General features: G+C 38.4%; 1 protein-coding gene across 4 annotated transcripts in view; it reads right to left on the reverse strand.

The window, feature by feature from the left end:
* Positions 1-14,905: 14,905 nt before the first annotated feature.
* The window catches only part of IPMK (inositol polyphosphate multikinase), a 62,426-nt gene continuing 53,181 nt past the window's right edge, over positions 14,906-24,150 (reverse strand). For all 4 annotated transcript variants that reach the window (XM_089314862.1, XM_089314860.1, XM_002718484.6 and 1 more), the window contains 2 exons: positions 23,550-23,631; positions 14,906-20,006 (listed from right to left, as the gene is read on the reverse strand). In XM_089314862.1, coding sequence (XP_089170988.1) covers positions 19,384-20,006; positions 23,550-23,631 — 705 coding nt within the window. In that variant the 3' untranslated portion in view covers positions 14,906-19,383. The remainder of the gene's footprint in view (positions 20,007-23,549; positions 23,632-24,150) is intronic.

The raw sequence follows: 24,150 nt of genomic DNA on the forward strand, positions 1-24,150 counted from the left end.
GGCTGTAGCCCTGTGCCTCCAGGGCGCCCTAGGCTTCCTGGCCTAGATGCTCTTCCATGTGGCTGGTTCCTGGTGCTCGGTATGAACCCAGATTTATCCCTCTCTCTCTTAGATAAAGCTCTCACTCTCCTATCCATCTTTCACACTAAATAAAAGCTTAAAATGTACCATGCTACCTTGTTCATTTATGACGGTACTTAGAATTCTGTAAATATTAGGCAAGAATACACTCAGGCTTATTAATACTGAGGATTTATAAGCATATGGCGATATTGTATGGTGCCCCAAATTTTGATAACATATGTGGCACCCCAGACTCGACTTCTGGGGAACTTTAAGGGGCCACATTTCAATGTAATTTTAAGGGGTCAAATTCCGATATTACCGCCTGATTCCTTGCCTGAGCAAGACACTTTGCCAAAGGAAGCAGATTCTCAATTCTCATCTGAGTCTCTCCCTCCCCTCCTTACAGTCTTGTCATACTAACTAGAGGAAGATATAGCACATGCTCAGAGACTAAATCTAGGAGGAAAAATCACTGCTTAAGTTTCAGGAAAGATGCTGCCTCAAAAATATTTTTAGAAATTATAGTTAATAGATATCTCAAAAAGATGCTGAAATTGTGTCATTTATAGCATACACTTGCTAGATGTTCTGTAAATAATGAATTAAAATAACATTTTTAAAATTTTGCTTACTATCTTTCAATAGAATTACTTTCTTATTTTATATCTCCTTGTATTTTATCTTATTTTATGTATCTAAAAGCAAGACTGAGAAAAGGAATCAGATTAACAAGGGTACATTTCTTGTCAGGTCAGACTGACCACTTCTGCATGGGAGATTTGAAAAGGCATACATTTAACCTTTGTTGTAATTGTGTAACCCTCCCAATTACATTTTCTATTTGCCATTCAGCAATGCTAGTCATGAGAATACAACAAATAAAAATTTTTTAGGGCAGAAGCAAAAAAAAAATAAAAAAAAAAAGCTTTACTCCTTAAGGCTTTTGTGATAATGAAAGTGGACTAATATATATGCTGTTAGAACAGCTGGCACGTGATCAGCGCCATGCATGTCTGAGCCATCATTGGATGTTGCATTAAGCTAGCTTTAGGATGCAATCTGCTTGGGCTCTGCACAGCAATTGCTTCTTCGTGTGGTTGGACTCAGACCTTTGCCGCCATGCAGGCTCCATACTGATGTGCTTTGTACCACTGTAGACATAAACAGTCTATACATCTTCTATTGTGAGTAGGTGCCTGCAGCCAACGAAGCAGACACAGCCCCAAAGCTGTATGGCTCACGATCAGTTCCATCTTACTTAAGCTGCAACATGGGAAAGTGGAAGCACACAGTGATACCAAGACAGTGAGGCCCAGTTTACAGCTTCATCATTCAGTGTGACAGATATTGTTTGCTTTCCCCTATACAAGCTGTTGTGAACTGGAAGTTTATATGCCACCGCCTCTGCCCAAAAGTGTATGTTAAACTGCTCTTGCAGTGTGATGGTATTTGAAGATAGGGCTATTGGGAGATCATTAGATGCCCTCACAAAGGGATTAGTTTACAAGAGCTTGTGCTAGAGATCTCTCCGTGGTCCTATCCACTACGTGAGGGCACACAGAGAAGGTAGCAGCTGTTTTTATAAGGCAGGAAGAGCTCACCAGAACCTGACCAAGTTGACACCCTGATCTCAGATTTCCGGAGCTGTGAGAAAATACATTCTATTGTTCAACCCACTCGGTCCACAGCATTTGTTATGGGAACCCAAGCTGACTCAGGCACAGGTACTGTCCTTTGTCCTCTCTAGAGTGCACAAGTTGCAGACCCTGCTCTAAGAGAACTTCCAGCTTGTTGACTCAGTACTAACATTCGAGTGAACAGGCACAGTGAGAGGGAAGTGCACCAAGCAGAGCTGAGGGAAGGAATCTATAAGCCATCCCCTTAACACACACACAACTCTGCCAAGTGAAAGGCTTTGCTTGTTTCTTTTTTCTGGTGATAGCAAGCAATTTGAAAACAACATCAACAATGTGGAATATATGTTTCTTGTCACACTTTGCCCAGCAAACTCTAAGAAGCACTCTGCCTCCCACACTCTCACCCTCCCTCACTCCCTCCCTTCCTCTCTCCTTCTCCCGCTATATGTGTGTGTGTGTGTGCGTGTGCATGCATGTTCCCTCACTTCTGTCCCCACATGCTTAGAATTCTTGGAAGAGATTGGACCAGAAGTCACCAGTATCCTGAGATTTCCAATCAGGCCCTGCTGGATGTGGTGGTTTCAGAACCAAGGACAGCACTCTGTCCACTTGCTGAGCTTACAATTTTTATTGGTAGTAGTATGATTGGATTTCCCCCAAAGTCACAGTTAAGACAGATCTCTTGTATATCACTCCAAGAAAATAATATTAATAGTAAAATAATATTGGCCATATCTAACATTTATTGAGTGTTTAATAGAGGTTATGCATGTACTATTTCATTTTATTCCTATAAACAACCATGTCAGGTAGCTATTTTGATTAACCCCATGTTAAAATTGACTAATTCAAGAGGAGGAGAACTGGTTTGTCTAAGGTCACAAGAATAGTAAAAATCAGAACCAGAACTGGAATCGAAATTAGGCATCTATCATTATGCTACTTGACATCTCTATTTGTATATGTGCCAAAATTACTGCTTTTGTGAATAATTTTTCTGTCATAAGGTATTTTTCCAGGAACACTGTTTGAATTATCTGCATTTCACTGTGTGAACCTTATACTGACATGATTTAATTAATTATAGGACATAGCATATCCATGAATCAGATAACATGCAGAGTCTCCTGCAAGGAGCCATATTGTGAGGCTGAGAGAAAACATCCCAATTAACTACTGCCTTTATGTGGACACTGGTGAGTTACTGCATCCTTGAGGAAGAAATGATAAGGGTAAGTAATATTTCTGAAAAATTGCTCTTTTGGGGGGAGACTTTGCTAGGCATTTTTGTAATATTTTGAAATTTTATGTTCATTGCTTAAAATACAGTTTAGTGTAGGTTTTCAATTCATATAGTTGCTTCATATCTAAGAGTTAACTAGAACCAAAAAGTAAAATACCTTTATTATCAAATAACCAGAAATAATCATTCTTTCTGTTTTTGTGTATTTCTCACAGTGTTTTCTGCATAAAGTTAATTTCACTAAGTGGGGAAGCAAGTGCATCAAAGTTTGTAGGTATTTTTGTATTGAGAATTTTGGATAATATCATGGAGATTTCAGGTTGATTTTCAATTATAAATCTTAAATGTGATTCCATAGGACAAAATCTAGAATCAGAATTTCTAAAATTTCAGTATCAACTTGCAATATGCATATACAACACTAGGTGGTACTAGGAGACTTTCTTCTCTGCTTAAAAGCTTGGGAGGATGTCCTGTGTGTGTGTGTGTGTGTGTGTGTGTGTTATTCTCTACTTTGTGCCTGTCAAAATGTAAAATTAAGCTTGTGGGAAAATTTGGGGTTACAGAAAATTTCCAAAACTGGATTGTGTTGATGGCTCATAAATTTATATAAACAAACTTGCCACAAAATCTTGAATTGTAACTTAGTAAAGCTGTTAAAAAATTAAAATAAACTTTTTCATAACTAGTCTTTCTTGAGAATCTAAAAATTTTGTCTATATTGTTCATAATAAGCCTCTCTGGTTTGCTGTATGATAAAATTCTTAATTCATCTATATGACCTAGACATGCCTCCACCATTGTACTCCTGTAATCTGCATCCTTTCAAAATTGCCTTAAAACATCAGAAAACAACAAGAATGTTACAAGTAACTAATTCACCTGTATAACTAAATGCTTATTTAAAAACTGTTTTTCCGGGGCCCGTGCTGTGGCACAGCAGGTTAATGCCCTGGCCTGAAGTGCTGGCATCCCATGTGGGCGCCAGTTCAAGACCCAGCTGCTCCACTTCCCATCCAGCTCTCTGCTGTGGCCTGGGAAAGCAGTAGAAGGTGGCCCAAGTCCTTGGGCCCCTGCACCCACGTGGGAGACCTGGAGGAGGCTCCTGGCTCCTGGCTTCGGATCGGCGCAGTTCCAGCCGTTGTGGCCAATTGAGGAGTGAACCATCTGATGGAAGACTCTCCTCTCTCTTTCTCTGCCTCTCCTCTCTCTGTGTAACTCTGACTTTCAAGCAAAATTTTAAAAAAAGACGTTGTTGCTGTCAAAATAAATAGAAAAATAAAAACTTTTTCCTGGGGGTATACAGTACTCTAAATGAGAAATTATCCGATTTTTAGTTCTGGCTTTCCAGTGTCTTTTCTTTACCACTCAGAGTAGCTCCATGAAGAGCAATCTCCATGCACCCACCTTTCATTAATTTGGACCTTTTCAGCATGCTATTGTGTTTTTCTACAAGGTTAGTACATGGAAAAGCATATTCTCACAAATCCAGGCTTACCGTGTTACAGAAGTTAGAGAATTGGAAAGCAGGCAAAATAAGTGCTGTAAATACCTTGCCTCTTAGATCTACGGTGAACTCTTGGTACTAAGCTCTGGGAATGTGGACAAAGCAAGTAGGAAGTTGTCTAACCTGTGCAGACCATCTCCTCATGTGTAAATATGGAGAAAAAAAAACTTTCTCATAGAAATTTTGTGAGGATTAAATGGTTTCAACATCAGCAATGTAGAAGGGAAAAGCATGAAAACTGCCTGGCCAACTGTGCTTGTCAGAAAGTAGCTAGCACGACATTTCAGTAAAACTCAATCTCCAGTCTTCTACTTAACAAACATGGATGAGAAATCCGGGAACAAAACACAAAATGAAAGCTTTGGCTAAAGTAGTCAGAGAGCCAGTTGTTTTTAATAAAGACATTAAAGATGCAGATAGAGGAACTATCAAAAACTCTAGGCAAGAGGGATATAGGGACAAAACAATAGATTATAACATGCATGTTTAACATTCTATTTTAACGCATTTGCACTATTGCAGCATAACCAAATTTACCATTTCCAAGTCTCTTAAGCCTGCTACACAAAGGCTCAAAGTGAGTCTTGTAACATAATTACAGGACAGTTATAATCAAAACAGCATGGTACTGGTACAGAAACAGATGGATAGACCAATGGAGCAGAATTGAAACACCAGAAATCAATCCAAACATCTAAAGCCAACTTATATTTGATCAAGGATCTAAAACCAATTCCTGGAGCAAGGACAGTCTATTCACCAAATGGTGCTGGGAAAACTGGATTTCCACATGCAGAAGCATGAAGCAAGACCCCTACCTTACACCTTACACAAAAATCCACTCAACGTGGATTAAAGATCTAAATCTATTACCCGACACCATCAAATTATTAGAGAAATCAGGGAAACCCTACAAGATATAGGCACAGGCAAAGACTTCTTGGAAAAGACCCCAGAGGCACAAGCAGTCAAAACCAAAATTAACAATTGGGATTACATCAAACTGAGAAGTTTCTGTATTGCAAAAGAAACAGTCAGTAAAGTGAAGAGGCAACCAAAAGAATGGGAGAAAATATTTGCAAATTATGCAACCGATAAAGGATTAATAACCAGAATCTACAAAGAGATAAAGAAACTCCACAACAACAAAACAAACAACCCACTTAAGAGATGGGCCAAGGGCCTAAATAGACATTTTTCAAAAGAGGAAATCCAAATGGCCAACAGGCACATGAAAAAAATGTTCAGGATGATCACAAGCCATCAGGGAAATGCAAATCAAAACCACAATGAGGTTTCACCTCACCCCAGTTAGAATGGCTTAAATTCAGAAATCAACTAACAACAGATGCTGGCAAGGATGTGAAGGAAAAGGCAAACTAATCCACTGTTGGTGGAAATACAAACTGGTAAAGCTACTATGGAAGACAGTTTGGAGATTCCTCGGAAACCTGAATATGACCCTCTGCAAGACCCAGCTACTCCTCGGAATTTACCCAAGGGAAATTAAATTGGCAAATAAAAGAGCTATCTGCACCTCAATGTTTATTGCAGCTCAATTCACAATAGCTAAGAGCACCTAAAAGGAAATCTGTAGAAGTGAAACGGACACTATGAGAAACAATGTCTTGATCAGCCCTTGTCCAAACTGTCGAGGAACAGCTTACAATTTTATTCTTTTTAGTATTTTCTTTTTCTACTTAATACCATTGGTTGAACTCTTTAATTATCACACAATTATTCTTAGGAATTTAAATCCAACTGAAAAGTGATCCCTGTTAAATATAAGAGTAGGAATAAGAGAGGGAGGAAATATACAGTTCAGCACATGCTCACTCAGACTTACACCAATGGTAGCACTAGAAATGTGCCATGGGACTCCAAATCCCATTAAGTTGGCAGGTACCAATGCCATCTTACTAGTTCAAGTGATCAGTTTAAGTTCATAATTGATCATAAAGATAGGATTAAGTGTCAAAGGGATCACGTAAACAAGACTAGTGTCTGCTAATACTAACTGATAGAATTAAAAAAGAGAGAATGATCCAACATGGAAAGCAGGATACACAGCAGACTCATAGAATGGAAGATGCCCTAAACAGCACTCTGGCCTCAGAATCAGCCCTTAAGGCATTCGGATCTGACTAAAAAGCCCATGAGAGTTTCTCAGGCATGGAAAGCAAAGACACTGTGGCAAAAAATGACCTAAATGAAAGATCTCTGTGAGTGAGATCCCAGTGGAAAGAAGGCACCATCAAAGAAGGAGGTACCTTTCTCTGAAGGGAGGAGAGAACTTCACTTTGATTATGGCCTTGTCTAAGTAAAGTGGGAGTTTGTGAACTCAAGAGGCTTCCATAGCCTTGGCAACTCATGACAAGAGCCTTGGGTGATTACTGATGTCATAAATAAGAGTTTCAATCGTTAAATCAACAACGGGAGTCGCTGTGCACTTGCTCCCCATGCAGGATCTCTGTCCTTAATGAGTTATACAATGAGAATTAACAGTAAAACTTGTCTTCAAACAGTACTTTATGTGTCTGTGTGTGGGTACAAACTGTTGAAATCTTTACTTAATATATACTGTCAATCTTCTGTATATAAAGATAATTAAAAATGAATCATGATGAAGAATGGGATGGGAGAGGGAATAGGAAATGGGATAGTTTGTGGGTAGGAGGGTGGTTATGGGGGGGGGATCGCTATAATCCAGAAGTTGTACTTTCTAAATTTATATTTATTAAATAAAAGTTTTCTAAACAAAAATAAAACTGAATGGTACAAAAAAAGTGAGTCTTGTAGGATGAACTCAAAGAAAGGGAGTTGAGTTCCACCTCTAGCTTGAAATAGAGCAGAAAGAGCAGCTGCAGAGACCAGCAAGATCAAGGGCTTAGGAGGAATACAACTGGAGGTAGTTTCTATTGAACACAAAACCCCAGGATTGCACAAACTTCTTGGAAACATATATCAAATTCTTTTTTAAAAAAGATTTATTTATTTATTTATTTGAAAGGAAGAGTTACAGAGAGGCAGAAGCTGAGAGAGAGAGGTCTTCCATCTGCTGGTTCACTCCCCAATTGGCCGCAATGGCAAGAGCTGCACTAATCCAAAGCCAGGAGCCAGGAACTTCTTCCGGGTCTCCCACATGGGTGCAGGGGCCCAAGGACTTGGGCCATCTTCCACTGCTTTCCCAGGCCACAGCAGAGAGCTGGATCAGAGTGGAGCAGCTTGGACTCGAACCGGTGCCCATATTGGATGCTGGCACTGCAGGTGGTGGCATTACCCGCTACACACCATAGAGCCGGCTCCTCAAACTTTATAGGATGTGGGGTAGAAGGTTCCAACCAAATGTATATGTATACAGTCAATCTTCATTATTCAAGGATTCAATATTCACAAATTCACTTACTCACTAAAATTTATTTTTAGTCCCAAAACCAGTATTGGAGGCATTTTCTCACTCATCTGTAGACACACACAGCAGCAAATTATTTAAGTCCTCCATTGTATATGTTCCCAACTAAAATCAAACAAACAAGGAAACGTTCCACCTTCTCATTTCAACTCTCATATCAAAAATAAGTGTCTTCCACACCCTAGGAAGTACCACAATTTTTGCATTTTGGTACTTTATGAGTGACATTACTGTTTAAAATGGCCCTCCCAAATATAGCACTGTTAAAGAAAAGGTGAGGGGCTAGCACTGTGTCACAACAGGTTAAGTCACTGCTTGCCATACTGGCATCCTATGTTGTAGTTCTGCTTTGAATCATGACTGCTCTGCTTCTGATCCATCTTCCTGCTAGTGCACCTAGGAAGTCAGCAGAGCATGGCCCAAGGACTTGGGACCCTCCCATACATGTGGGAGACCAGAATGGAGTTCCTGGCTCCAGGCTTCAGCTTAGCCCAGACATGGCTGTTACAGAAAATGAGTGTGTGTGTGTGTGTGTGACTCTTTCAATAAATAGATCTTTTCATAAAAAGAAAGAAGACTGAAACCAGTTCACCTCAACAGTTTCTTCAAGCAGAAAAATGTTCTAGAATTGGGCAACACTTCCTATTCAAAGCCAGTTCTGAATGTCCCTTGCTACAATGCAGTAAGTTACTTTTATAACCAGAAGACAGGAAATGAAGTACAGAGATTACAGGATTGGTGCAGTCTGGTGTTTGCCTTTTTTTTTTTTTTTTTTTTTTGGCATGATCTGGCAGCCTTCAGCCTGAATCTGGCTAAGGGGTCCTCTGCTGAAACTGGCCAAGGCTCAGTTATAATAGTACACACATAGGGTAGGTTATGGCCTGCTTACCGTTCAAGCCAGGACCAAGTTCATTACATTTGGAGGTCCCTCTGGGCCAAACCCATTGTTGAACTACAGTGGCTGGTTTAAGCCAATTTATTCAAGGTCAGCTGAAGGGTCAGTAATGAAGGGTTGTCTAGTGTCCCTAAATGTGGAAGGCTGTGACAGGCCTGAAGAAGGAAATACTTGTGTAGATAAGCTGTGCTCAAACAAGACCTTGTGCTCTTGGTTAGAAGTTCAATACCAATGAAATCAACAATAAGCATGAGCAGCAACTGAGATGTCTTTAAACAGAAACACATGTTAAGGAACTAAAATACAATTGTGACACTAACCATCTACCCATAGTTGGCATTCATCATCATAGGTTGGAGGGCGGAGTCCCCAGCCCTGGCTGTTGTAAGCATTTGGAAAGTGAATCAGTAGATGGGAGACCTCTGTCTATCTCTGTCTGCCTTTCAAATACATAAATAAAAAATTTTAAAAAGGAAGAGAGAAACTGCTGAAAGACCAGTACAACAAAAGGAAACAAGAACACTGCACGTTAGAGCTACTTACATTCAAACAGCTCCGTAATCTTTCAAAGCCCCCAAAGACATTGGTCACAGGATCCCAATATTTCTTCAGAGTATTTCTGTTCTGAATTTTAGAGTCACCAAAATGTCACTACTCAAGTATTTATCCTTTTTTTAAACAATAAACACAGACTCTGTGCTGAGCAGTTCTCCGTGGACTGTAGGGGCAGAAGATTGATACATTCCTCAGCCCTCGCGTGGGAGCTTTCAGAAATGAAGACCCAGAGATTCTGGGGAACTGTCTTTGCCTATGCTTAGATTTGAGGAAGAATGGACAGCCATGCCGAAATGTGACCAGAGGGGCCGGTGCTGTGGCATAGCAGACAAAGCTGCCACCTACAATGCACGCATCCTTTATGGGCGCCAGTTCGCATCCCAGCTGCTCCACTTATGATCTAAGACTCTGCCTGGGAAAAGCAGCAAAAGATGGCAACAAGTGCTTGGGTCCCCGACTCAGATGAAGCTCCTGGCTCCTAACTTCTGCCTGGCTCCACCCTGGATGTTGCTGCCAGTTGAATCAGTGGATGGAAGCTCTCTCCCTCCCTCTCTGTGTAACTCTGACTTTCAAATAAGTAAATAAACCGTGACACACACACACACACACACACACACACACACACACGTGCGCACAAAACCCCAGAAATGTGATTGGAATAAAAGAGTAGCAGATTTGGGGGAGGGGAGCCACTGGTGAGGGCTGGGAGACCAGGGCAGCAAAGCCTGTTGATTTGGATTCTTGGCCTCTGTGTTGCAAATGAAGTCCTGCCTCTGGATACAAGAATGGTCAAAGATTATAGCCAGGTCGGAGTTATATTGCGAGAATTTAGGGCTTATTTTGTGAGAAAGCTGTTCTAATTTCTAGGATCCACCTTAGGGAAAGGGAATTCTGGTTTCTAAGGCCTGTCTTGTTTTCTTGGGGAATAAAAGGACCAGAGAAAATCACAAAGGGACTTTGCTTCTGAGGCCCCTTCAATGTCCTTTAGTTCAAAATACTCAGCCCAGGGACAGTGTCTGGCCTAGCAGTTCCCATGCCAGTTAGGACGCTCCTGGTCCCACAGTGGAGTGTCTAGGTTTAATACCTGGCTCCCCTCTTGATTGCAACTTCAAGTTAATGCAGACCCTAGGAGGCAACAGTGATGGCTCAAATAATCGGGTTCCTGCAACCCACATGAGAAACCTGGATGAAGGGCTAGAGTATGGGATTACCAAGGGTCACAGAAGAATTTTTATAGTTGACTTGTATGTTCACTTTTTTGTATTATGGTGATGATTTCAAGGGTATATGCAAATAACAAAACTTATCAAATTGTGCATTTTAAATGTGTGCAGGTTATAGTATATCAGTTACATAATAAAAGTGTTAAAATTGATTTTATCTGTTTGGGTCTACTCCTGAACAATCTATTCTTTTCCATGTATCTATGTATCTGTCTATTCTACAATACCACAGTGTTATTAAGAGATTTATATTTATTTGAAATGGCAGAGTGGCACAGAGAGAGAGTGAGTGAAAGAGAGAGAGAATTTCCATTCTCTGGGTCAAGGCTGGGTCAGGCTGAAGCCAGGAGTCCAGAACACCATCTGGGTCTCACACATGGGTAGTAGGGGCCAAGCACTTGGCCTATCATCTGCTGCTTTCCCAAGGGCATTAGCAGGAAGCCAGACCAGAAACAGGACTGACGAAACTTGAAACAGCATTCCAGTATGGGCTGTTGTCTCCACAAGCAATGGCCTAACCTGCTGCACGTACGATTCCAGCACCCCAAATTTACTTTAGCTTTGTAGTCAGTCTTGGAATCTTGTGGTTTGAGTCCTACAACTTCATTCTTAAAATAGTTTTGACTATTCTACTTATTTTTGCCTTTCCATACAGATTTTAGAACCAGATTGTTGATTTCTAAAGGAAAGAAAAAAATCTGGGGCAAGCATTGTGGTGTAGTGAATTAACCCACTGCCTGCAATATCAGCATCCCGTACAGGATCTGGTTGCTCCACTTCCGGTCCAGCTCCCTGCTAGCATGCATGGGAAAACAACGGAAGATGGCCCATGTGAGACCTGGAGGAAGCTCCTGGATCCTGCCTTTGGCCTGGCCCAGTTCTATTGTTGCTTTTTGAGGAATGAACCAGTGGATGGAAGATCTCCTTCTCTTTCAAATAAATAAGCCCTTTTTAAAAAATCCACTAGAATTTTAATTAGGATTGTGTTAAAATCTATAGGTCATTTTGGTCATTGGAATCTTCCAATCCATAAATACAGTATACATTGCCTATTAAATTCATGACTTTTCATCAGTGCTTTGCTGATTTTTAAACTTTACATATGAAGAGACTATATTACCTACAAGTTTAAGATAGCAAATATGGTATATAACACATTGATTATTAAATATATTTGATATTTATATATTTGTTTTATATTTGTTATATATATTATATCCTATATAAATATATATTAAATGTTTAATTAAAGGTTATTAAGGCTAATTGGGTTTGAGAACCTGACCTGTCGCATCAAAGAGAGGACTGATCTTCTAAGTATACTAGGACTCGAAGCTTCGTGAAGGAAAAGCAGGATGCAGTAAGAGACTGAGAAGGCAGACGCTGCAGACAAAAAGGAAAATGAGTTATCAACAAGGACATATGAAGAAAGAAATTTATACAGGAGGGCTTGATCCAATTGTGTCAAAGACTCACCATGTTGTATAAAAGGAGTGGTCAGAATTTGCCTACAAATTTCCTAATATAACCATCATTGGTGATCTTGACAAGAACTGTTTCTATTAATAGAAGTGGTAGGAGTGGGAGTATGAAAGCCTGATTGGAATGAGTTGACAGAGAATAGAAGTGGAAATAAATCTTCATGAAAAAGGAGCAAAGAAATGGTGTAGTATATGCTGAGGAAAGAGAAAGTCAACAAAAGATGCTTCTGTGGGGGTTTTATAAGTATGGGAAGTCTTACAAGGATAGTGATGGGAATGATACAATAGAAAGGGACAAATTCAAGTTGCAGGAGAGAGGACATGTAACTGCACCACTGATTTGTGTGTATGTGTGTGTGTGTTTAATATTGAATCTAAGGGCAACCGAAGAGTTGATTTAAATTGGCAGCACTCATCCATTTTAGGGAAGAAAAAAATATATGGATCTAGAAGGAGATATACAGGTAGCTTTGAGGATTAGATGATGTAAAAGTTCTTTTGATTGGTATCATCTTCTTAATGAAACACTAAAATCATGGACTAAGAGAAAATGAGATGAGGCACGGTAAAACCAATCTCAGTGATGGATTGAATTGAATTGGGAAGTGTAGTCAGATTACCTTGACAGTACTGAGAACCACTTAAGAGTTTGAAGTCATAAATTACAAGTGATATTAATAGGATGGCTATATTTTTCTCTAAACATTTTCGGCTCTAAGGTACAGATAAGTTGATAGAAAATCAAATAAAATCAGGTTTAAGTTTTCCAGGTGAATACGATGGACACAGATGCGGGTTTGTAGCTCTGTGTATGAGGATGGCTGCAGCAAAGGACTTTTGAATACAAGTTGTGTAAGGACTAAAACAAGGATATAAATATGATGAACAATGCAATGGTTAAGATCACTGCACTGGAGGCGGCGCCGCAGCTCACTAGGCTAATCCTCCACCTTGCGGCGCCAGCACACCAGGTTCTAGTACCAGTCGGGGCGCCAGATTCTGTCCCAGTTGCCCCTCTTCCAGGCCAGCTCTCTGCTGTGGCCCGGGAGTGCAGTGGAGGATGGCCCAAGTGCTTGGGCCCTGCACTCCATGGGAGACCAGGATAAGTACCTGGCTCCTGCCATCAGATAAGCACGGTGCGCTGGCCACAGCGCTCCGGCCCCAGCGGCCATTGGAGGGTAAACCAACGGCAAAAGAAGACCTTTCTCTCTGTCTTTCTCTCTCACTGTCCACTCTGCCTGTCCAAAAAAAAAAAAAAAAAAAAAAATCACTGCACTGGATCTGGGTGGGACAAAATAAATAGTTGCCGTAACCACACACACACACACACACACACACACACACACAGAGAGAGAGAGAGAGAGAGAGAGAGAGAAAGTAGATAGATATGGGGGACAAAGAGAAATGAATTGTCTCCAAAATCTTTCTGTGGAAATCCTCTATTAAAACTTCTCCTGCATTTGCCTTCCCAGATTCAGTGGACCTGAACAGCAATTCCTTCCCCAATAAACACAACTCTGTCCACTTTTTTTTGTCAACAATCTTGAGGTGCTTTATCAAATTATATCGATAATAACTACAAAGAGTTTCTAAACTTATCTCTTAGAAACACAGTTGACGGCCCTAAATCAATTTTACCACTTATGCCCAAAGCATTCCAAGAATGTTGTCAGATGGTCCATACCACATAGCTCATAAGCATATGCAGAACATTTTCTTCATTTGGTACAGCAGTCGCCATTCACACAGATTAACTATGTCATGAGTAATATAAAAATGATGTCCATTATTATACGACCCAAACTTCTCACAGGTGGTAGTTTAAAGTCCTAACACAGCTAATGAACTCTAACCAACAGAGAATGGCCAGTAATACCTTGACCCATTGCTGGCTATATTCTCTCACATCCTAAACCCATTTCTTTCTGTTGCTAGCACTCATAGCTCTACCAATTCTGGTGGCATCTCTGCTCTAAGTCCTCCAAACTCTACTATATACCACACACTCAAGGAACTTTGTGCACATCTTGGCAGTGTGGTCCACAGACCAGCAGCATCACAAGCCCTTCCGAGGCCTATTTTTAAGCCTTCATTTGTAATGTCCAAATGACTTTTATTCTAATTATTTTTACTTTGATTTCAACTTTGAGTCTTTATACTTTAACTTAAGGACTGAAACACAGGAGTTCAGTAGCAGTCTTCACCAGAACAAAGGAGAAACTACTTCACCCAGATCACTCCTCTCCAAAGTAGACAAGGCAACAGGTGTAAAGGCTAAACTCAATAAACCTTCCGGAGCACTGACTTAAGTGGCTTTGATGCTGTGAATCACACAGCTCTTTCTGCCTCTTGATATTAAAACTGACTCCTCTAACACACAACTCTGCTGGATATTGAGAGCTATGAATCACCACTGAGTAGCTTCTTGTCCCACTTTTACCTTTTTTCTTACCAGCACGTATCTTGAAAACAAGTACTGAATCTTATTAAACTCTTCAAAATCCCCAAAGGTAAACAAGTGCTGTGCAGATATCTGACAGAGTCCTTTGCAAACTAATGAATGAAAATAATAATCTGGTTGCTGATTCAATTCAAACACATGCAAAACTGTCTTATCTACTTCTTAGGTTTTAAAACTACAGAATATATATTTTACTTAATTTATTTCTTCTTGGGTGCACTTCTACTCTAGGTAGATTCCAAAGATTTTAGGTCATACATTGTAGTTTCCATGATTTGTCATTTCCCATGTGTATATACCCTATCTCATCTGTGCATCCAGAATGACTCCTATAGGCTCTGGTCCAGACCTGTTAAATGAATGAGTAATTTTCAAACTACAAGGAAGGCATGTGCTGGCATGTTACAATTAATGGGAAAAAAAGGTTCCAATGCAAAACATTTTAATAGGATGTCAAATATACAGTTATTAGAATTATCTAAATATCACTTATAAAAATTGGTATATCACATTAGATGATTCTATAAAATAAAAACACAAATCACATTGACAATAACCCCTGCAATCCAAGAATACCCCACATCAATAGTACAAATTACAAACACATAAAAAGACATTAAGACATTTAAACCAAAGTGTAACTAAATACATTCATTCATCAAGTACAATTAACATAGCATTGCTGCTTATAGTCACTAAGAACACAATTCTAGGTGCAATTTCACATGCTTTCATAAATCTTCCAGTACAGTCCCCATAGTAAAGTGTCTTTGTGCACACTATTTTCATTTATATGCAAGTGCATCACATTTCATACTTAAGACTATTTCACCTCATAATTAAACTGTTTATATATTGCAAGTGAACACCAGGCCAAAATTCAACCCCAATCATGACAAAAATTTTAAAAGTAAAAAAAAAAAAATTATTGAAAGTACATCCCAATTTGTTTAATTGCAGAGGCTACCAGAATGAACTTAATAAGAACTTGAAAAAGATGGAGAATGTAATCTTCCTAAAATATTAATAGGCATTTTAAGCAACAGTACTGTCAGTCAAAAAGTAATTTCATATTCATTGCCAATTTAAAATACCAGTGATGAAGATAAGTTTGAGGCCTAATATATTTGTATTAAATTGAGAAATTAAAAAAAAGTGCAGTTAGTTTGCCTGTGAATATGTAATGGAATGTTTTTCACAGTACTTATGTTCAACACTACTCTAAATGGACAGTCTAATTAAACGTACCTTTACCAGCAAGAAAAGTGAAAAATTAAGGCTTTCATTATATTACATATAACTACTGCCCTAATTCAAAAGTCTAAAAGAGGTCACAATGCTGCAAAATATTATTTCTAACCTAACATACTGTTGCTCCATCTCAACTTGATATTTATCCCTTATTTTTACACAAACTCAAATGCTAGTTATCTTTAAATACATATTTGCTTACATCTCTAAGTCCCACATCATCCCATCTAGACATAATGCTGGAAAAGGTTAGTCTTAACTCATTAAATCACAACTGTACATTTGTGAGCTAAAAATGCATCACACTGGGTTTATATCCAATAAATATTTTTGAATGAACTAAGAGTAAGCAGGTTGACCTCCAAAGGCAAACCTACTGTTTCTTCAAAGTATTAACAGGTAATGGTTATATCTTTAGATAACCACATCAACAATTAAAAAAAAATTGATGACTTCTAGGCTATGAAAACATAGGATGCAATAGAAAGGATAACTGAGGTGACAAATATATCAAATCAAGGTTAAAGGCACTGGATAATTACAAAGCATTGTAAACAGTTTTTTAAAGCAAATTAAGTTTTAAAAGTATAAAAAGCCAAATTGCTAAGAGAGAACTGATAAAATGGTAATGCTTTAAAGTAGTGGACACAATTTATATAATTTCACATATAAAATCCTTTCACTGTCCTATCATTTTCTTTTAGCCTATGTCTTTTCCAATATTCCAAATCTTTTAAAAATGTGTTTTCATCTGCATGAAGCAAAAAAACTTGCAAATGAAACACATATTTTTAACTGATGTTATAAATTTGATATTTAGACTTTATAGATATGATATAAAGAAAAATACCTAGGAAATCATTAAGTATTATATTCAAAATTCAGAAAAAATTCTTATTCAACTGAACACAGTCTAGAGCCCCTCAATAACAAAACTGTAGTGTAAAGAGGCATAGTAAGTACAATCTTCCCAGACACATCAAACAAAGAATCAGGAATAGAGTTGAAATACCACAAGCTCCATGGTAGAGCCATTTAATATACATATTTTCATAACTGTTTCTTGAAAAACTATTTAGATAAAATATTAGCATTTATAATTGATTTTAATTTGAATCTATGCAACTTCCATTGATATTAAAATATCAAGTATTGTAAATACTTTATTATAAAACTATTATACAATTTAAGTTTTTATTAGAGAAATGTTTTATTCACAGCCACATTCCTTTAGAAGTCTTTTTTATGAATGCATTCCATAGAAATACACTAAAATCACTATGTTTCCTAGGGCAAAAAAGCTATGATAATCCTATTACCCCAAATGATATCCTTACTTTACTTATTTCTTAAACGTTTACACGTTTAAAATACACTTGGTGAATAGTGATCATTTATCCCCACAGTGGTAAATTTCAACATAATCATAATTGACAGGAACTAGATACAGATACTTATTCTGTTACATGTAAGTTTACTTATAAAATAACATAAAATCAGCATTGGATAACAGTGATAAAAAATGTAAACAAAAGAATTAGATGTTAATCCCTTCCCTGAAAAACAAAAGATAGAAATGCTTGTTTTATTTAAACAAAACATGCTCTATTGTATCAAAAAGATACGACACAGATTTTACAAAACTATATTTCCAAATACAGATAAAAGAAAATCTGGAACAGTTGATTCAGACTTTATTGAGCTAAAATGTGCAAAAAAATCTGATAATACTTCAGTTTATTAAATTCATTGTACATAGGCTGACACCATCCCATACAAAAAAGCCTCTTGTCTTCTAAGATTGAAAATAGTGTTTATTATTTAGCTTAAGGTTTATTGAACCACTACCCAAACAATAACAAAAGTCCATATCATAATGGAAAAAAAAAACTAAAAACTTGTATTAATTATGACTTAAATCCAATCCCACAAAAATCTATAGCCAATACCCATTTGGGCAGCAGAGTAAGGCCATTAAGTCCATATGAAAAATACTTATACTGATTCTAAATAAAAAAATTAAAAGAAATCAAATTTTGCTGTAACAAAATGCATATGAATTTTCAAGTGATTTTAGTTTAATAGATTTACTAAGCACGGAATTCACAAAGCATTTGGTACTTTTATTTGGCTTCAAATATTTGAAAAGTACCCTCAAAAACAGTTGGAAAATAAAGAAACATAAAATTGTGATACTTTCCTCCAGGACACAAAAAAAGTGCTTAGATTTAAAGTGTAATTTGTAAATTGAAGGGAAAAAGGAGGAGAAAATAACAATTTACAAGCCCAGAACATATTCCAGGATTGTGGTGAGCAAGACTGTTGATTGCTTAAATGAGTTAGTAGTGAATCACAGTGTAGGGGATGGCAGAATTGACAAACATATTCACAGGTTTAAGTATGAAGTTTTATATGTTTTCATGGCAAACAACTAGTTAGCCTGTGAAAAGTGGTGAGTATGAAACATAGCTAAATCCTTACAAATCCATGTTTCCAGGAAATGTAGCTTTGTCCCTGTCCACCATAGAATTATAGTAACTCTGCTGAATATGACAGAAAACTGTTTTTGAGAAATAGAAACATGCATCTCAATACACACCAAACCCTGTGTGATGCACTAATTTTGTTAACTCAAGATTGGATATTGTCTTTCATTGTCTAACAGGAATTCTGAGAAACACTATTTTAAACAACAAAATTTTCATATTACTGATGAACTAAATAGAGACAAGTATAAAGTTTTAAAGAAAAATCTCAAAATGTCACTTAAAGGAGAAATAAAACAAGGCTTCAATCAGTCAGCTTTTTGATGCTGCAGTTACAGAAAAAGGTATTCTATGGTAAACTCTACTTTTCACAATGTAGTAAATGTAGATTCTAATTTTCCCATAGATCAAAGATTTCTAAGAAAATATTTTGCTCCTTATAAATAATCTTTCTCTTCTTAATCCCAGTAAGAATATTTAGCATTCTTAATTTGAAGATTTTTGTTGTTGTTGTTGTGCATTTCGGTTATCTTCTTTATTAAGTATGATATTTTGTAAGATATCTACAAATGGAAATTAAATGGAAAATCTGCTTTTGGAATGCAACAATTTTAAGTAATTTCACTATGAAGCACCTTTTGATATGCTGTTCTGACTTTTAATGTAAAACCTAATGAGTATTTAGTTCTGAAGCAATTTTCTCCAGTTTTAATCACTTTATACATAGCAATACTAATGATATCAATCTGTGCTTTCTAGATTTTAGTAGGTATAGTAATAACATAGCAGTTTAGATATGGCTCACTGTCAAGGTGGGTGGACAGAGACTTCATGATAAATTGGCTACAGAAAGCGAAATAAACTCTTAATGACTAAAGAATGATTTCCATTTTGCTTGAGCCAAAAAGGTGTTTATGCCATGTACCACCACATTCCCTGCTGAACACTTCACTTCTAAGTGTCTTTTTCTTCATAGTTTTCTAATGAACAAATTAGTTTTCCTGAGTAAGATTATAAAAAAGTTAACCTTTCTACCAAAAGTATAAAGACAAATAAAATGTCAACACACAATACAAACTTTTTACACAGCATTAGAGGGGCAGCTATAACAACTGCTGCTCTTCATTGTGATCAACCCACCCCTTAAAAAGACTGCAGCAAAGGAGTCAATTGTCTAAAACACTTCGAAGTACAGTGATTAAATGCTTTAGCCCATAAACATATCCCTCATCTATTGCGTTGCTAGGAAACACATGAGCAAAATCTATCATTCGCACTTCTACTTCTGCAATCTCTTGGCAACCAGTGGGAAGATGGTAGAAAACTTTTTCCAGTTGGGAAAGTACATTTCCGTTTAAATGCTCCTGTGACGTGCTTTTCCACCCATTGTCTTGCTCTATATTTTCAACTTTCAAGGAAGTCTGACTGTGATGCTTTTTTGAATACATTTTTCTGTGTCGAGCATATATCTTGGATAAGCTTTTGCCTACAGAAGCCTCTATTCTTCCATTCACTGGGGAACTTAACACATGAAAGTTATTGTTGTACTCCAGTACTTCGGTATCTGACAGTTGTCCTTTGGACAAAAACTTTTCTGCCAAAGTTCTGTCATTCGATTTTGTAGTGGTTATCTGAGATGAACCTTCATAAACAAACAGTAATGAACTTGCATAAAAGTTAAGCTGCTTCTGGCTTTCAAACCACTGAAGAATTTTCTCAATCTTCTGAATACTGGCAGCAACAGCATCTTTTCTTAAGCACAACCCATTATGAAAAAACTTGGAGACTCCTATACAAAAACAAAATCATTAGGATTATTACCCAATTATGAAATAGACAGGAAGAAAATTCATCATAGATACAATTCTTCAATTATTTCCCTATCATAATTCCTTGCAATTAATTCAACAACTAATCACAGAAATTTAAGAATTCTAGTCAGAGAAATTTAGACCTCAATTGAATTTTTGGTGAAGATGCTTACTAGAAAGCATTTAAACAACACTGACAGGAACAGGCATTGTAGTACAGCAAGTAAACCTGCTGCCTGTGACTCCAGCATCCTATATGGGTGCTGATTCGTGTCCTAGCTGTTCTACTTCTGATCCAATTCCCTGATAATGTGCCTGGGAAAGCAGCAGATGATGGCCCAAGAAATTGGGACCCTGCCACCCACTTGGAAGACCCAAACGAAGCTCCTGGCTTAAGCCTGACCCAGCCCAGGCTATTGTGGCCACTTGTGGAGTGAACCAATGGATCAAATATCTCTTTCTCATGTCTCTCCCTCTCTCTCTGTAACTATGACTTTCAAATAAATAAATAAATCTTTAAAAATAAAACGATACTAACGTAAAATGAAACATTCTATTTAGATAAAGTAGAAGTTTATTACAGATAGACTACTAGTTTAGTTCTACTATAAGAAATCTAATGCCAATATTTGCTCTATTTACTCTTGGGAGGAATTTTACAGTAAATTACTTGATTACTTGTTTTTTTTTTTTTTTTTTTTTTTTTTTTTTTTTTTGGGATTCACATTAAAGAGCTACTCTAAAAACCCAGAGTCAAATGAAAACCATTATTAATAGTGTTAACAGGCCAGTGCCGTGGCTCATTAGGTTAATCCTCTGCCTGTGGCGCTGGCACGCTGGGTTCTAGTCCCGGTCAGGGCGCCGGATTCTGTCCCAGTTGCTCCTCTTCCAGTCCAGCTCTCTGCTGTGGTCCGGGAGGGCAGTGGAGGATGGCCCAAGTGCTTGGGCCCCTGCACCCGCCTGGGAGACCAGGAAGAAGCACCTAGCTCCTGGCTTTGGATTGGCACAGCTCCAGCTGTGTTGGCCATTTGGAGAGTGAACCAACGGAAGGAAGACATTTCTTTCTCTCTCACACTCACTGTCTATAACTCTACCTGTCAAATAAATAAATAAATAAATAAATAAATAAATAAAATAGTCAATTTGGATAATTATCTTGGTGTTGACTAAGTATACCAAGGCAAACACTAACTGCTAAGTTCCCACTGTGGGTGTTTGTTCTCTATACATAAAAAATTCTTTCATAAATTCTATACAGAGCTCTTCTCTATCTCAGCAGATGTAAAAATAATCTAATATCACTTCAAGAAATCTTGGCGGCCGGCGCCGCGGCTCACTAGGCTAATCCTCCGCCTGCGGCACCGGCACACCGGGTTCTAGTCCCAGTCGGGGCGCCGGATTCTGTCCCAGTTGCCCCTCTTCCAGGCCAGCTCTCTGCTGTGGCCAGGGAGTGCAGTGGAGGATGGCCCAACTGCTTGGGCCCTGCACCCCATGGGAGACCAGGAGAAGCACCTGGCTCCTGGCTTCGGATCAGCGCGGTGCGCCGGCTGCAGCACACTGGCTGCGGCGGCCCTTGGAGGGTGAACCGACGGCAAAGGAAGGCCTTTCTCTCTGTCTCTCTCTCTCACTGTCCACTCTGCCTGTCAAAAAAAAAAAAAATCTTGGCTATCACTACTTTTCTAATATCTCAGCCACAAATGTTTTAGAAGCATATACTTATACGTTAACAGACTTTATTTAAACACTTTAATGTCACTTGATTATTCACTATAATAGTTCAACTACAGATGAGAAATTTCAGTAAAAATACACTATATTTCAGTAGAAATACACATTTTGAAGTCTCTCAGATAGTGGCTTATTTCAATACACCACTATCTAAACTTTTATTTGAAAAATGATTTTTAAAGAGGATCATTTGTTATGGTGATTAGGATGACATTTGGGATGCCCAAATCCCTTAGCATAGTGCATGAATTTAAGTACTAACTCCACTTTTAATCCACCTTCCTACTAAATGCTATCCTGGGAGATCCTTGAGTCCTTGCCATGCACACAAGACATGTGGATGGTGTTGACAGCTCTGGCAGGTATCAGGGGATGAACCAGCAGACAGAAGATCTCTGTGTGAATGTGTGTGTCCATCACTTGCTTTTTGAATAAATAATATTAAATAAAATTTTAAAATAAAAGATAATTTAAAAGACTCCTAAGTCCGGTATTCAGCCAGATATCTGGTTCACAGACTTTTTTTTCCCCCTAAAAAAAGCATACTAATAAGAATAAAAATGTAAAACAGGACTATCCATGGATTCATGGTTTGGGTGCATCATGAACCAGAGATTATCATTAATCCAATTTTGTGAGTATAAATTTCTTTTTGTAAAAAAATGGTTTATTTTTATTTAGTCATCATTCAAAAGTAAATTAAAAGTGAAATAACTTGGGGCCGGCGCTGTGGCGTAGCAGGTAAAGCCGCCACCTGCAGTGCCAGCATCCCATACAGGCGCCAGTATCCTGGCTGCTCCACTTCCCATCCAGCTCTTTGCTATGGCCTGGGAAAGCAGTAGAAGATAGCCCAAGTCCTTGGGCCCCTGTACCCGCGTGGGAGACCTGGAAGAAGCTCCTGGCTCCTGGCTCCAGATCAGAGCAGCTCCGGCCATTGTGGCCATTTGGGGAGTGAACTAGCGATGGAAGACTTCTCTCTCTCTCTGCCTCTCCTTCTCTCTGTGTAACTCTGATTTTCAAGTAAATAAATAAATCTTTTTTTTAAATTTAATTTAATTTAATTTATTTTTTTGACAGGCAGAGTGGACAGTGAGAGAGAGACAGAGAGAAAGGTCTTCCTTTGCTGTTGGTTCACCCCTCGATGGCCACTGTGGCCGGTGCACTACGCTGATCCGAAGCCAGGAGCCAGGTGCTTCTCCTGGTCTCCCATGGGGTGCAGGGCCCAAGCACTTGGGCCATCCTCCACTGCACTCCTGGGCCACAGCAGAGAGCTGGACTGGCAGAGGGGCAGCCAGGACAGAATCCGGCGCCCCAACAGGGACAAGAACCCAATGTGCCAGTGCCGCAGGTGGAAGATTAGGCTACTGAGCCGTGGCGCCAGCCAATAAATCTTTTTTAAAAAAAGTGAAATAACTCTAGAATTATTTTAACTATCCAATAATAAGAGCATTATTTAAAACTAATTTATTTACTTCTCTGAAAGAGTTACAGTGAAGGAGAAGGAGAGGGAGAGAGAGATCGATCTTCTCATCTAATGGTTCATTCCTCAGATGGCTGCAATGGCCAGGGCTGGGCCAGGCTAAAGCCAGGAGCTTCATCTGGGCCTCCCACGTGGATGCAGGGGCCCAAGAACCATGGCCATTTTCTGCTACTTTTCCCAGGCCACCAGCAGGGAGCTGGATAGGAAATGGAGCAGCTGGGAATCAAACCAGCGTTCATATGGGATGCCAGCATTGCAAGCAGTGGCTTTACCCACTACAACACAACCAATAAAGGCATTTTAAATTGCTTACCATCCTTTATAGTTTCTTTTGTTAAGTTTCTTCCATAGTGCTGGTTCTGTGTCTCATAGCTATCAGAATGAACATGATAAACCTGTCAAAGACAAGCAATTAAAAGTTAAAAAACTAACGCTTTACCAAGAAAAAAAAAAAAAAAGAAAACACACACACACACAGCTAACTAACTAATGTTTCTTGACCATGAGGGGTTTATTCTAGCAACACAAGGGTGAGGAAAGATGAGATCTACTGATGTAATAGATTTCTGAAGAAAAAAATCAGTCTTAAGAATGAAGCAGAAAGACATTTTACTAATTTAATATCCACTATCGATGAAAATGTTTATAAGAAGAATAAATATTTCCAATATTAAAAGTTATTTACTTTAATCCACCAAAAGTTAACCTGAAGTGTAAAGGGAAAATAATGAAGCATTTCTTTTCAAATCAACAATACGTATGAGGAGGATTAGCCTAGTGAGCCGCGGCGCCGGCCTAAAAGAACTCTCTTATGTGAGCCTAGCTCAAATCGCAAATCCACAGAATTCCAAGCAAAATCTAAAACAATCACCTAATGTTTTAATTTCTATTTTGAAAACATAAAAAAATTACAG

The sequence above is a fragment of the Oryctolagus cuniculus genome, chromosome 15 (assembly GCF_051225735.1).
Source record: "Oryctolagus cuniculus isolate XC-2025 breed Fujian yellow rabbit chromosome 15, ASM5122573v1, whole genome shotgun sequence".
NCBI lineage: Eukaryota > Metazoa > Chordata > Mammalia > Lagomorpha > Leporidae > Oryctolagus > Oryctolagus cuniculus.